General features: G+C 39.0%; 1 protein-coding gene across 1 annotated transcript; it reads right to left on the reverse strand.

Annotated features, from left to right (window-relative positions):
* Positions 1–1,673: 1,673 nt before the first annotated feature.
* Positions 1,674–5,119, reverse strand: elp6 (elongator acetyltransferase complex subunit 6). The gene is made up of 7 exons (XM_044116578.1): positions 4,840–5,119; positions 4,584–4,662; positions 4,431–4,501; positions 4,192–4,316; positions 3,600–3,807; positions 3,328–3,489; positions 1,674–2,837 (listed from the first exon to the last, which is right to left on the reverse strand). Exons 1-7 carry the CDS (start codon positions 4,891–4,893, stop codon positions 2,712–2,714), a joined length of 825 nt encoding a protein of 274 aa, XP_043972513.1. The 5' UTR covers positions 4,894–5,119; the 3' UTR covers positions 1,674–2,711.
* Positions 5,120–15,776: the final 10,657 nt, after the last annotated feature.

Here is a 15,776-nt window from a genome sequence, read left to right on the forward strand (position 1 = left end):
AGCTGCAACACAGCAGTTTACAAGCAGAAGAGGGAAAGTTTCTGTCAATCAGTAACCAGGTCGTAATAACTAATGATGTGAGACAGGCGGACTATTTCTGTCCATTGGTTGCATCAGTTTAGAGTCTAGACTAAATGCTTAAGAGAAGCAGGAAAAAGACACAACTAATTATGTCATATTAATTATTCCTGGAGAACAGCATGCAGAAAATTTGAAACTATGTAACATTTACTACTTATTATCCACTAATTGTAAATTTAACCTAACATATTTCAGAGTTGTTAAAATTATTTAGGAGTTTTCCCAAGAGGCGCATGAATAAATGGAGAGGAGCTGATGCAACCTTGTTGCAACATCACCTGCAAGTTATAACACGGACATTACAGACATGCATGCATGTGTTTGATGCAACAAATCAACACCACGTTGAAAATATGAACCACTTCAAAAACCTAAATTTGGCACATGTTTATTAAATAAACCGATGAATAAGACAAGTTACAGAGGTTTGAACTATCACTGCTTTATGTGTTTACTTCAGGCAAATCAACAGCTCACCTGAAACCCATCACTAAGAATAAACTGACGCACTTTGCAGTTGACACTTTCCTACCTAGTAGAACGATCCTATTAGTTTATCATCTGTTTCAAATTAGCAAACAACTAATACGTTATATAATTAGCACCATGAATGCATGTTTTGGTCTTGAAACAATATTTAGCATTTCTAAATTCAGTCAATCAATATACAAAAACCTTGCTATACAATACGTATTTACACATCATAATCTTAAATCACAAGTAAGCAAGTAAAAAAAAAAGTGTTTGTCACAACTAACAGTGCCTAAAAATGTTGATTTAATATGTTTCACCCGTTTAGAACCTATACTTTAGTTTGTTTTAGAACCAAGCTAAAGACTAGCACAACAATCAGACATATAGCGTTAGCTTCTCCGTGAACTTAATTCCCAACTAGTATAAGATTGATTTTAATTCTTATAACAAGAACCAACCCGGGAAAACAAGTCACATAATCTAGTAACCAGGGAGGTAGTTAGAAAACTTATTCAAAAGTATTGCTATAACTATTTTGTTGCGGGGGACAAATAATGCAATGTTAGCCTTGTTAAAAACGCCAACCTGAGTACAGTCGCTTCTTTAAACTGTATATTTCGGGACTAGAGTATAGTACACAATCAAGAACAGGGATTAATTACTACAAAAAGCTTTTTTATTTAAAGAAATTAAGTATAGCAGCAGCTTCCATGCTTTCCACTGGGCTAGCAAGGCTAATGCTACTATGATAGCTTCACTGTTCAAACACTCACCTAAACTAGCTCCAATATTCCCTCCAAACGACTCGGTCGGCGTCGTCCTGCTCGGTGAACTAACGACCAGATGCAGTATTATAATCCTGAAATTTATGAAACTCCTCACAAGCTCCTCTAATGTGATGGCGACACACAGCAACGCATAAAAACTACTGGTTGGTTGTCAAATCCCACTAAGACCTCTCCACTTCGACCTCTCACCCCTCAGTACCAAAAACAATGCAAAAGTGACATCAAGTGGATAAATCCGGCATTGCACATTTTTACACAAACTTAGCAGTTTTATAAGAATCACCTGGATTTTTTTTTATTCGTCCAAAGTACTAAGCAAACATCTGGAGGTATCACATATTTATTTATTGTTGTCAGTGATCCGAGCATATTCTAACCTGACCATTTTTCAGAGGAAATATTCTTCACTTGTGATGAACTACTGTTGTTGCCACAGATGAAAAACAGCTGACAAATTCCAGACAATTTTAGGTTTTACAATAACATTAGGTCAAGCAAGAAATTATCAATCAGACCCTTTTAATTTCATTTTTTTATTACAAAAATGAATTTTTGCATAAACAAAATTAATTTCAAAAAGCTTCTCCTCACTTCCTGATGTTCAATATATTGTTCAGCTGAAAGATGATGCACTTTTCTCATTCTGTTTCAGGTTTTTGCTGATGTTTTTACTTCTTCTTAAAAATTCCACTTTAATATTACATGAAAAAACATGACATGGATGAACATCAAATTTGTGTGAATGCATGGTTTTCAAATGTGTGGCAGTAAGTCAGGAATAGTGAAGAACGAACACATGCAAAAGAAATACATGATCTTCTAAACAGCAATGCAAACCATCATGCCACCAATTCAAAACAATACCATAACACTTTGGAATTTACCTTACTGCTATAAAAATACTGACTGAATACTACCAAGTTATGCGTCTTCTTTCAAAAAGTCAAGACTGAGGGCCTAACAAGACAAGATATTGGGGCATAAATTACTGAAAAAAATGGAGAGCTGCTTAATTCAACTTTAAATAATAAAAAAAATTGTGCTTTGAAAGAAAGGTTTTAAGAAGGGATGAGACAGTTTCTGAACTTCAAGAAAGGTGCATGTTTGCAAACCCTATCATCATAAAAATGTAATTTATCTTAATTAAACATTGCCATGAATATAAATAGGGAACATTACATAGGTCCAATAAATAAACACAGTCACCTGGAATAAGGAAGTAAGCTGAATATCACAGATCACAACCTCCAGACAAGGACAATGATTATACAGGATCATAGAATAGGCAAATTTAGAGTTTGAACATCAGTCAAATCTATAATATCTCCTAATTTTGAAAAGTTCATGCGCGAAAAACAAAATGTGGAGTTAAAGAACAGCACTGGATGTCCCTCGGGCAAAAAAGGATGCTCCTTTATCATAAACTTTGTATTGAAAGAGGTTTTTCTGCAAGTGTGGTGTATCGCCTTGTCTCGTCTTCCAACAAACTTCCATCTGGAAAACAAGGAGTACTCAGTTTGTTGTACAGCTCAGTCAGAAATATTTGACATTAAACAAATGAGTATGTTTAACAATGCTAGAACCAAAGGGTTCTTGAGGTAAATAACCAGGTTCTGATAGATATGCCACCATTTCTTTAGTTCTAACTGACAGGTGACATTTTCAAACTTAATGAAATTATACCTACAAAGGCCAAAAATTGCTTTAATGAGGATATTTCTAAAGAGGTCAAAACAGAGATGCATGTATAAGTGGGGAATAATTTTGTTATTTCCCCATTCTGTTATAGTGCCATGGATTTTCATCATTTTAATGGGGTTTATAAGAAAAAATGTCAATTAACAGTAAAAACCACAATAAGATATTTATGTTAATTAATATATATATATTTGTATTTTTCTTTTATTTCTAAGACAGATTTAGAAAAAGCACTACTTAACCCACACAAACATAAAAGAATTGAAAACTCTCATCAGTCACACACCTGGCCATGTATGTCCTTGCAGTAGCCCGTGGGAAGACCCTGTACATGAAGACTAAGATTACACTGGTGGGTCAGACCCTTCAGTAGAACCTCGGATACTACATCTCCATCTTCATCATCATCCTCTTCTCCATTACAGCGAACCAGCATCACCATGTTCCCCTGTGGTCACAAAGCCACAATAAGTCATCCATTAAAGCTACCTATATCACAAACATATTGAAGTAGTGACAGCAGACAAAATTCTTTTTTATATATATCTGAGGTCACACCTGCATTTGGGAGCAAACTAAAGCTCTGCAGTAATGGCTGAAGTCCAAAACAGCTCCAACATCGACGCCCAGACTCAGCAGTACGCTGAGGTCATCCACCAGCAGCACACTTGGCCCCCACTGCTCTGCTCCTTCCTCCAGGCTGCCTGAGCCGATCACACTGGAGCGAACAAACTCATACAGACTCCTCAGGCCGACAGTGGGGTCCCTGAAGGCAAAGAGTGGTGAATTAAGGATTAAAGGTAATGATGACTACATACAAGAAAATAATTAGTATGACAAAACTGTTGCGCCAATAACTATGCAAACTCTCCTTTTTTTATCCTATACAAAGTACTCAAAGTACTTGTGGTTCAGTGCCTCTGTATTTTGCTCTCTTTACTAGACAAAACTACGTTAACTGTCTGTTTTTTGTTTGTCTTTATAAAATAATCACTGGCCCAACATTGTGTGCTCATAATGCACCCAGTTCTGCTGGACTTTGCTCTAAATGGATTGAGGAAAATTGACTGGGTTTGATTTTATTGTATTATAATCAGAACTGGTCTAGCTATATGATTGGATTTTATAAGAAATACCTATTTATCTGTACCTGAGAAAGTTCATAGCTTCGCTTTCCACATTGTTTTCCTTTGGAGTCAGAACAGACAGACACTCCTTCAATCCCTCAAAGAAAACCAGCTGACCTTTCTCCTTTGCCTGTGTTAAACTGACACCCTGTGGGTAAAAATTCACACAAAATAATGAATAAACAGTCATTCCTGTCATTTTCTAAACGTGCAAGTTTTGCTCCTACCCAGAATAAAACAAAAAAGTGAGACAAGCACTCACCAGTCTTTGACTCACTGCACTGTAGTGGCAAAATGACTGCACCAAGCCCAGAAAACACACTTTGCATCGCGCTAAATCAGAAGACAGACACATTAAAATAACATTTAAATTAAAACTTTTTTGTTCTTACTGTTGGTGGATTTTATAACTCACCTCGTAGATAGAAAGAAAGGAAGTGATGAATAAGAAACGATGCGTCACTCTGTCTGTCAGAGACTAGGATAAATTCTCCCTGTCGAACAACAGAAATGTGGCTAAATTAAGACAGGTTGCAAGTGTAAACACAACAGCAATATTTTCTCCAGCGTCTGGGCATCTATACCAAATATTTATAAAATACCACTCATTACTAATATGACTAAAATATTAAAATTAAGGTTAAATCCAAGGCAAAAGTATTAGTTCTTACCCGTGTGAAAGAGTCAGGAGAGATGTTGAGGATGCTGTTGAGTTCTGAAAACATTGCTAACCCCCTCGGCTAAACTAAATATACAACACAAACTAAGCAGTTTGAAAAACTATGTCAGACTTTTAAAATAAAGATTTGCTTAAGAGACGGAAATAAATGTCTACTCCACTCATTGGTTAAAAACACGTTTTTAAGTTAAGTATTTGAAAGCTTATCTCTCCACAGTAGGAGAAATACGTCGGAGAGCGTGAGTCAACGATGGGTTCATTACAAACAGGACTGTTCACTCCCAACATTTCTTTAATCACCAAATTAGGAGTTTCACATTAATTGGTGACATGTATAGACTTGAAAAGTTGTGAAAGCAGTTATAAATTCAACAAATTTAGTCAACAATTACATTTAAATCAAACGTATGTGATTCTTTCTTTCTATATTACAAATACAAATTTCTATAACACATTGGTGATAACTGACAGTGCCTCAAGACAGATTTGTAATAAATCAACCAACACCCATTAACAATACGTACTTTTTCTTTAAGTCTTTATTTATCATGTTCTGTAATATTTATTTAGCCTTTCTTGCGTTTTGTGTGCAAAAGTTCTCTTTACTAACATTTGATTTTAGGAAATGAAGAGTAATCCTGGCCCATTGACAGAGCGGTTATATCAAAGTTTTATTTGTATAGACGATCTTTGTAGACGTATTGCAGCTTCTTCGTTTTCCTTCTCTAGTTCAGTTTTTGGACAGCGTCACCTACTGATTTTAATAGGTAACAGCAAAAGACAAAGCAATGTGTTCAATCAGCAGATGGCAGTGCGTAGCTTTGAAAGAGCGGAAGAGAAAATGTAATTAAATTAAATGCGATGCTTATCATAGACCAGGGGTGTCCAAAGTCGGTCCTCAAGGGCCGGAATCCTGCATGCTTTAGTTCTCTCCCTGGTGGTCGTACTATCCTTTTCAGCATGTCAGTGTACTTCTTAGGCCTTCAAACGAGCCATCATTGGATCCAGGTGCGTTAAACCAGGGAGAGAACTAAAATATGCAGGATGGATGGACGTCTTGTGCGAAATTCTGTTCCCCTAGCTAAATCAGCTGTCAGCTTCACACAGCTGTGAAAGTCTGTTCCCCGTGTCGGGAGCGCGCATTGCAGCCAGAGGCGGATGTGATCATTTTCACGGCGCTTCTGATCGATTTCTCGGTAAAAAGAACTCAGATAATCATGTCAAGGTTGTAACATTTAGTTTAATCGGCAGCTGTTTACAAAATTGTAAAGTAATTAAATAAACGAGGTCTTTTTACGTTGTTTTGTGTTATTTTAAACGCCAAGAGAATCGTCTTTCTTCAACATTTGTCACTTCAGCTTGACAGAAATAGTCACCAAACACAATTTTCCAACACGTAGTGTGTATTTATAATTTTTAATTGCTGATTTAAGAGGATGGTAGCTGGCTGATAGCAAGGCACAAAAAATAAGACTGGCTAAAAGATGAGAATGTAGACTTTCTGGTAAATCCCGCTCTAATGTAAAATATGACAGATTACTGGATTAAGGAAATTTATAGTGTATCACATGCTATCACACATAACATTTTTTGAGAATTTGGACACAGTTGCTCTTTATTTCACAAAGTTATGGGGGGAGAGGAGGAGAGAATGCTGCCTGAAATTATTTGCCAGAGATAAAGGAGGGGAAAGAAATACTTCAGCCACCTGATATGATCCGTTCCCACTCTATAACATGGGAATAAATTTACCAGCAAGCCTTTAACTGTGCGTTGGAAACATTTGCTCTTCATTTCACAAATGTAGGGGGCATTGGGATTTAGACTATCTTACCATAGCTACCTTATATTAAAGTCCTGTAAGGATAAAAATCAAACATAGTTTTCAAAATGTAATTTATTAACTATTATAAAGCATACAAAAACTAATACACCACAGCAAACTCAGGAACCTAAGGCAAACACACAAAGCACTGATAAGTTTTTTTTCAATTGGGGGGCTTCCCACACATGCTTGATGGAACCACCTCAGGCATATGTCACACTGGATCTAGGAAAGAAACCAAAAATATAAGGCTTTTTTTTTTTTTTTTTAGAAAAATATGTCTTTAGTCTTCTTACTCCTTTGTGTTTGTATTTTGGTTATTTCCCCTTGTGATCCTGCAGCAGTTGGAAAATAAGGGAATCTAAAATGATTGATTGTATATTGTAACTATAAAGACATATTTTTCAAAAAAAAAAAAAAAAGCCTTATATTTTTGATCACAAGGAGAAATAACCAAAATACAAACACAAAGGAGCAAGAAGACTAAAGGAACCTAATTAGAAGAAACGAAAATAACAAGAAATAAGAAATAAACATAATTAGAATCACCAATGAAGAACAGATGTGGAAAACAAGGCAGAATTAAATGGAAACAACTAAGGAACAACAAAAGAATCGGAGGAGGATGCCGGCGGAACAGCAGCCTTGGAGGACGCTGGAGGCGGAGCAGAAACCTAGGAGGATGCCGGCGGCAGAGTAGAAACCTTGAGGGACGTTGGCAATGGAGAAAGTACCTTTGGTGGACGCTGGTGGCAGAGTGGGAACCTTGAGGATGTGTCCCATCCTGGCTGACCTCCTGAGCCTTGTAGCAGGTCCTGTTGACCTCCCAGACAACCTCCTGAGCCTGGCTGGGAGGTTGATTGGACCTGCGACACTGGCAGTGGAGCAAATAACTGCCGCCAGTAAGGCAGGAACCTGGAGGTCACTGAGACCCACGACAAAGCCCTGGAGGTTGACTGAGAGACCAAAGGGACTCACTATGAAGCCCTGGAGGTCAACCTGGAGACCAACAGAACTCGCTAAGAAGCCCTGGAAGTCAGCCTGGAGACCAACGAGACTCGCTATGAAGCCCTGAAGGCAGGCCGGGCGACCAACAGGACTCGCCATAAATCCCTGGAGGTCAGCCCGGAGACCAACGAGACTCGCTATGAGGCCGGGTGATCAACAGGACTCACTATGAAGCCCTAGAGGCAGGCCGGGTGATCGATAGGACTCGCTAAGAAGCCCTGGAGGTCAGCCTGGAGACCAAAGAGACTCGCCACAAAGCCCTGGAGGTCAGCCCGGAGACCAACAGGACTCACTATGAAGCCCTGGAGGCAGGCCGGGTGATCGACAGGACTCGCTAAGAAGCCCTGGAGGTCAGCCCGGAGACCAACAAGACTCGCCACAAAGCCCTGGAGGTCAGCCCGGAGACCAATGGGACTTGCTATGAAGCCCTAGAGGCAGACCCTCCTGGCCCCAAGCTCCTCATCCTATGCCTAACTAAAATAGAAACACAGATGGCCTCAAGTTCCCATGGCACCGCAGTCCTGCGGGCGTCAAGCTCCCCTGCCAACATCTTTCAAGCGTTAAGCTCTTCCGCCGTAAGGCCCAAAGTGTCAAGCTCCCCTGACACTGCAGTCATCTTGTCCTCAAGCTTTTCTGCCACCGATAATCAAGCATGAAGCTTGGAGCCCTCAAGAAACTTCTTTATTTAGAAGTACCATCTCTCAATCCAGTACCTGAGAGTGCCAGTTTGGTACATTTCCAGAAGTCTATTGGAGAAGCCTTCAGTCACATGTCTGAATACAGGCATCTGTTCCTGTAGCTGATCTGAAACTGACTGGATGTCTTCATCGCTTTCCTCTTCAGTTGGCCGCTGGTCCAGCTGTTCCACTCTGTCCCTCAGGATTTTGTTCAGGTTTTCCACTTCAACCTGCAGGTCGGTGTTCATATTCTCCAAGAGAGTGCTTTTCTGCTCCAGGGTGGCGTTGTCCTGCTCCAAGTTGGTGTTTATATTCTCCAAGATAGTGCATTTCCGTTCCAAGAAGGTGTTTTTCTGCACCAAGGAGGCTCTTTTCTGCTCCAAGAAGGTGTTCTCCTCTTCCAAGTTGGCTTTTACCTGGTTGAAAACTGTGTTTTTCTGTTGTAGGCCAGTGTTGTCCTGCTCCAGGGTGATGATTTTCTGCTCCAAGGTGGTACTTTTTTGCTCCAGAGCAGTCTTTTCCTTCTCCAGGGCAGTGTTTACTTGCTCCAGGGTGGAGCTTTTCTGCTCCAGAGCAGTCTTTTCCCTCTCCAGGGTGGCGCTTTTCTGCCCTAGAGCAATATTTTCCTGCTTCAGGGCAGTGTTTTTCTGCTCCAGGATATTTTTTTCCTTCTCCAGGGTGGTGTTTTCCTGCTTCAGGGCAGTGATTTTGTTCTCCAAGGCAGTGCTTTTCTCTTCCAGGGCAGCGTTTTCCTGCTTCAGGGCATTTTTTTCCTTTTCCAAAGCAGTGATTTTCTGCACCAGGGCAGTGCTTTTCTGACCCAGGGGAGAGGTTTCCTGCTTCAGGGTATTTTTTTCCTTCTCCAGGGCGGTGTTTATCTGCTCCACGGCAGTGCTTTTCTGCTTTAGAGCAGTGTTTTCCTGCTCCAGGGAGGTGCTTTTATTCTCCACGGCAGTGCTTTTCTGCTTTAGAGCAGTGTTTTCCTGCTCCAGGGAGGTGCTTTTATTCTCCAAGGCAGTGCTTTTCTGCTCCAGGGCAGTGTTTACCTGCTTCAGTGTATTTTTTTCCTTCTTCAGGGCGATGTTTTTCTGCTCCAGGGTGGTGTATTTCCGACGCAAGTCTGTGTTTTCCTGCTTCAGGGCGGTGATTATCTGCTCCATTTTGGTGATATCCTCCTTTAATGTTCTGTTTATGTTGAACAGTTTTTTAAATTCCAGATCTTTGTCCAAAAGCAGCTTTTCTTTCTCAAGTGCAGCTTGTTCCATGTTCATAACTTGGACCTTCAGCTGCTCATTTCCTTTAATCAGAGTCTGTCTCTCAGTGGACATCATGCCAACTTCTTTTAAGATGCTACTGAGCTTTTTTGTCTCTCTAGCTATGGTCTGTTGTAGGCTTTCATTCCCTGAATTAGAAGACGATGCTTTACTGTTCTGATTCATTAATCCTTTTTGTCTGGACAAATCCAAAATCTGCTCAACATTTTCCGTTATTTGTTTGTTAGGATTTGCGTTTTTATCTTGAAAAGCTTTCATTTTCAATTTCTTGTTTGGAGACAATCCTACTTGCTCTCTCTCTCTTCTGCAATGGTTATGACCGTATAATTCAAGAGTGCAGCTTTGTGATGCACCCCAGATCCACAAAGTGTGCATCACTCTTTGTGACATCAGTTTGCGTGATGTCACAAATTGATGTCACTACTTCAGCAGAACAACTAGAAAACTGCTGAAGTTTGAATAAAAACAAACTTTACGGCTGAATGCAGCTCGGCTTAGCTGATGGCAATTGGAGACAGTATTTCACCAAGGCTGAAATCCACACTTTGGAGACAGCAGCTCTTGAGGACAATGGACTGGCACAGCAGGGTGCAAGACCCAATGGTCAAAAGGAAACACTGTGCCCGAAAACAGAAAAAGGGGAAACAGGTGGGAGTGTTGACCCAGCTGATGCCTAGGAAGCCACCAATTCCGACTCTCTTTCTGGCCAATGTTCGCTCACTGGATAAGAAAGTGGATTTGTTATATCTGAATTTCTGCAGAGATGAAGGATTGTGCCATTCTTTGCCTAACGTAAACTTGGCTTAACAGCAACATATTGTTGAGCCTTCCAGATCAACGATATTCAGTTATTCCAAGCAGACAGCGACCAACGGTCAGGAAAAACCTGACCTCCCCCCATAACTTTGTGAAATAAAGAGCAACTGTTTCCAAATTCTCAAAAAGTGTTACGTGTGATAGCATGTGATACACTATAAATTTTCTTAATCCAGTAATCTGTCATATTTTATATTAGAATGCGATTTACCAGAAAGTCTACACTCTCATCTTTTCAGAAAGTCTTAATTTTTGTACCTTGCTATCAGCCATTCTCTTATATTAGCAATGGGAAATTATAAATACACCCTACGTGTTGGAAAACTGTGTTTGGTGACTTGCTTTTATTTGTCAGACTTAAATGACAAAAGTTGGAAAAAGACAGATTCTCTTGGCGTTTAAAATAACAACACAAAACAGCGTAAGAAGACCTCGTTTATTTATTTATTTTACAGTTTTGTTATTGCTTCTTTTTAAAACAACACCTGCCGATTAACCTGAATGTTGCAACCTTGACATGATTAAATGAGTTGTTTTACCGAGAAATTGATCAGAAGAATCATGAAAATGGTCAGATCCGCCTCTCTGGCTGCAATGTGCGCTCCCAACACAGGGGGAACAGATTTTCACAGGGTAACTGAATTTTGCACAAGACCGGCCCTTGAGGACCGGCTTTGGGCACCCCCGTCAGAGACTATGGTCATTTCCAATGAATCACCACTGAGTCACATTATGATCATGATTATCACAACTCGTTAATTTATCTTTTTTATGTTCATGTTTTTAATATATTGCCATCTTAAAGATAAGACTATGAGCTTATTTCATGACAGTTCTCTGATGCTCCATATTAGAGAACAGCTTGAAAATAAAATAAAATGAAATAATAAAGTAGTCGTATGATGCTGTTGATTTCAGGTGTAAAAGCCCCAAAAAATGGCATAAAAAACCTGTTAGGGAAGGTGACAACATATAGAAGAAAAGAAAAACATCTCAGACTGCGCAGGTAGCTTATCTATGTGAAAGACAAAAAAATACTTTTGGAAAATATCATTGAAGTATCACATAATCAACTCTGCGCATAAAAAACATTCAAAAATGAGCTTCTGCAGCCAGATGGAATGATTTTATTTTTTGTAAAAATGTCTTCTCCTTTATTAATCCTAATCCTTATACCTTCTGTGACCATAAGTGAAACATATGAGCAGTCCAGTATCTGAGAGTAAAAAACAAATAATAATCCAGCTAGTAAACTGAAAATATGCACACTTTAAGTATGACAGAAATTGAACCCTGTTTATACAAATGTACATAAAACATGTGGCCAAACCCATCAGAGACAAATTTCTTTTAATCTGTAAATACACAAAAACTCTATATTTTAGTTTCAGCACAAGTTGGGCTTCAAACTAAAATATTCACAAAATGTTCTGGAACAGTCATCAGAAATTGACGAAACTATCTATGAACAATTTTGTTTTAATGTCCACTCTTCCAGACCATAGGTAAGGGAGAAAACTGCTTGCTTCTGTGAAGAAAGGCTTGAAGACCTTGAACTGATTGTTCATGATAACCCTGTAGTGGTGTGACTAAAATAAAATCAGAATCTCACAAAAGTATTTTCATAAAATGTTCATTTATTAAAGCAGAACTAAGAAAACAACAGTTGTCTTGCATCTTTGGAGGAAGATATATAAAACAACGATTTGCACTCTTAAAAATAGTTCACTTTAAAGAAAACACTTAAAACAGGCAATCATGTTGAAATAGTCAGATGAGCTGCACTTGATGGCGCATCAGTCTGCGTGTTTGCAATGTGCTGCAGCTTGAGGTGTCTGTGGTGCCAATAATTTACCAGAATCTTGTTTTGGTCCTGTTCAACGGTATCAACAAATGTTCTGATTTTATGGCTAGCTCTAAGCTTTCCAGAGTCGTTTTTTTCTTTATGTTAAAGTCCAACAACAAACACAGTCAGAAAACATTTTACTAACCAGCCTCATTGGGAAGGTAGAACTAGTCCATTTGTCAGAGTTTGTAGGGGTATATAGTCAAAGGTTTAGTCTGCTGAAGCCCTTTGAACACAGACGCTGGCAGTGGACGAGTACTTACAGGGCTGCAAACAGAATAAGGAGAAGGTGGGTACAAGTCGTCTTCCCACCTTATAACTCTGGCTCTTGTTCTGCTGGGTGCATTTGCAGTCCTAGCGCTTGGCCCGTTTAGAACACGGGGTTTGGCTTTTGGCACCCTGTAGAGGTAGACATCGTATTTTGCCAAAGGTCTTCCTGAAGATTTGAACTCAGTCTTCTTACTGAGGTGGAGCTCCAAGTCGATGGTTACCTTGCAGTGCAGGAGGAGAATGGTTCAGTAAAGCAACACATTTACACAAATGCATGTGACTGATAAACAAACACAGCCTCTTCACATTTTCTGGCACCTGTGACAAAGATGCATCAAAAGCCTTAAAATAAATACAGTTTTCATTGCAGAAGCACAATCTCAGTTTGATAAATTCATAATAATTCAGTCGTTAAGAACGGAAAAAGCAGGTGCCACAGTTATTGGTGCCCCTACCAATTCCTGTAAATGACATATTACCAAAATATTACATTTTCACTCTCCCTTTTTAAATCGATCAGTGTCATGATACGTTTAAACCTTTATTTTCTGTATTTGTTTTTATTTGTGCCAATTAATTTCTCGACTCAGTACTAAATTCTTTATTATGAGGAAATTGCACATAGTTTCTGTTGATATTTTGTTTCAGAGGGCCAGATTTTCAACCTGCGGAGTCAATTTTACACTTGATTAAAAGCTACCATGGCTCAATTTTCCAGCTGAGAGATGTTGCTGAGTGTCAATTACTCTTCTGTGACATCTTCTACACTTACTAAAATAAAACTGAACAAATAAAAAAGAGCACATAGCAACTTTGAGTCTATAAGGTAACCGAGCCTTAGGAGTCTAGTAGCACACATTTTCATATACTTGAATAGCATTTTAGAGAACAGATCATCTGACTAGTACCAAAACAAACACGTTTTTGTATAATGTGGTCTAAATTGAAGCATTTAAAATTTGCATGTTTTAAAATTTACAATTTTAAAACATGTAACCACACATATAGTGCTTGATTATATGTTTACATGTTTCAGGAAGCTTAATTTGGATGCAATATGGGTCCAAAACATACAAAAAAACAAACAAACAAAAAAAAAATTACCCAGACACTTTAGGCTTAGAATTACAGCCATATATAGAATAATATTAATAATAAAATCCTTATCTAAAAATATCAGGACAGAATGTGGTCATCAGGAGCTTTATCATCTTAATCAGAGCGCAAATAATCTCTGCTGACCTGAGCAGTATAATGTCATGTTCAGTTTTTTGAAGTCATTGCCATCACTGCCCTACTACTAAACCAGTTAAACCAGTTACTTGCACACATGTAATACAGGAGGTTGGGAGAACTGGGATTTCTCTGCCCTGAACTGGTAACGTATCACCATATTTCCATCAGAATGGAAGCCAGAGGCTCCTGTTCTGATCAGCAGCATTCCTCAGAGCCTCATTAGTAAACTAGACGGTGCCAGACTGATTCATTTACAATCACGTGGGAGTGAAGGTGGGGGTAGTTCCAGAAAAGAAAAATTCTCTCCGGCTGCCCCCTTCACTGCTTTATCTGGTTTCTTTTGGTTTCAATTTATGCCTTTTTTCCCTAAATCTGCAAAACACACCACACACACATACAGACTGGTTCCACCATAACTGTGGTTATTCAGAAACACATATCAATTTCATGCTGTACATTTAGTGTTAATTTCCACACTGTATATTTTGCATGCATGGGTGTGTGTGTCTTTGAGTGTGTATGTGTGTGCATCCTACTATGTGCATTAGCCAATCACGACAGCGACTTTGGCATCCTTACGGCATCATTCCACCACACCATCAGCCAATCACTGGCTACTGCTGAATCCCAGTTCCCATCTGGCTCAACTCTGAGCATCAGAGAAAAATTTAATCTTCACATGCCTTCAACATGTCTGTTTCTTTTCCTGTTTCCCTCTTATACACTATTGTCCAACACTGCATCTTTTATTTTTATTAAAAATGGTGTTGCAATGGATAGGCATGGAAAAATGGCACTTGAGGTCAATGTGGCAATTTAACTTTTTCAACTGAGAAAAAAAAATTACAGAAACAACATGATACATCTGTTCAAAACACTTGAGAAATGGACATTGTTTGTTTATTTAAGTGCTGAGAATACTGTCCCTTTGACATTTCGTCCTTTAATCCCTCGTGAAAAATTATTTGATCAGGGGTTATAGTTTCTCACATATCAGAACCAAGACAAAATTCAGGACATTCTGAACATTTCAGCACAGTTTTGCACCAGTTAGATGCATTTTAAGATGTGGGTTCCTGTGAAAATATTTATTGTTTCAATGTCATTATCTTGATTTCTAAAAAACATTTGGTTTACATGAGATAACATTTCTCATAGAGACTAAAAACTAAAATATAACCCGAGTCATGATGAGGGCAGTCTTATGTGATAAGCCGGATTAAAGCTGTCTGTGGAGATCGCATGATGCCATGTTGAGCCTGAAGTGGAGTTGAGAGCTGTTTTAATTCTCTGGTAGCCTCCAGTATATTACTAGATGACACTAAAGCTCTGAGACTTTTAATCTGCTTGGTCGGTCTGTTTATAATTGAGTGGCTGTGTGTGTCTGAAGTCACAGGACGAGAGAGGTTGTGGAGTTTGGATTTAAAATCATAGCTTCACACTGTGTTTCCATGGTGATGATGCATAATGTCTAAAAATGCATACAAGTACCTACCGACAGCTGAAAAGTGAAAGAGAAAACAAGACGAGAGGGATGAAGAGTGTGAAAGCTTTGAAAGCTTTCTGTCAACTCAAATTCAGATTATTATTCAAACTGATCCGAAAGTTTTCATCTGAGGAAACCCAACAGGTTTGATTGAGTCAGTGACTTTCAGCATTGATTCCTCCAGAACGAGGACGTTGCAGCAGCGGACAGTTGCTTGCATTGTGTTGTTGACTTTGCAGTATTCCGTCATATGGATCATGCATTTAGAAACAGCAGAGAGGAAAGCTGCCCCTTTAACAGGAAGACACTTTGCTCAGAGTGAGCAGTCATCTACCACAACTGACTGGGTGTTTGATAATATACACCAAAAATCACAAGAACTGATACAAGAGCACTTTATTGGACTTCATTTGGTTCATCTAGGAGAGAAACAAGCTAAGCAAATAAGCTCTAAGTTAGTTTTTAAGTTTAGAGGATGAAGCTACTGCTGA

This window comes from Gambusia affinis, linkage group LG05 (genome assembly GCF_019740435.1).
Source record: "Gambusia affinis linkage group LG05, SWU_Gaff_1.0, whole genome shotgun sequence".
In the NCBI taxonomy this organism is placed as follows: Eukaryota; Metazoa; Chordata; class Actinopteri; order Cyprinodontiformes; family Poeciliidae; genus Gambusia; species Gambusia affinis.

Coding starts and splice junctions, on each gene's coding strand:
- elp6 (XM_044116578.1), bottom strand. CDS start 4,893: ATGTTTTCAGAACTCAACAGCATCCTCAACATCTCTCCTGACTCTTTC. Junction 3,808..4,191: donor GAAGCTATGAACTTTCTCAG/GTACAGATAAAT, acceptor CTTTGCCTTCAG/GGACCCCACTGTCGGCCTGA. Junction 3,490..3,599: donor TAGTTTGCTCCCAAATGCAG/GTGTGACCTCAG, acceptor TTGTGACCACAG/GGGAACATGGTGATGCTGGT.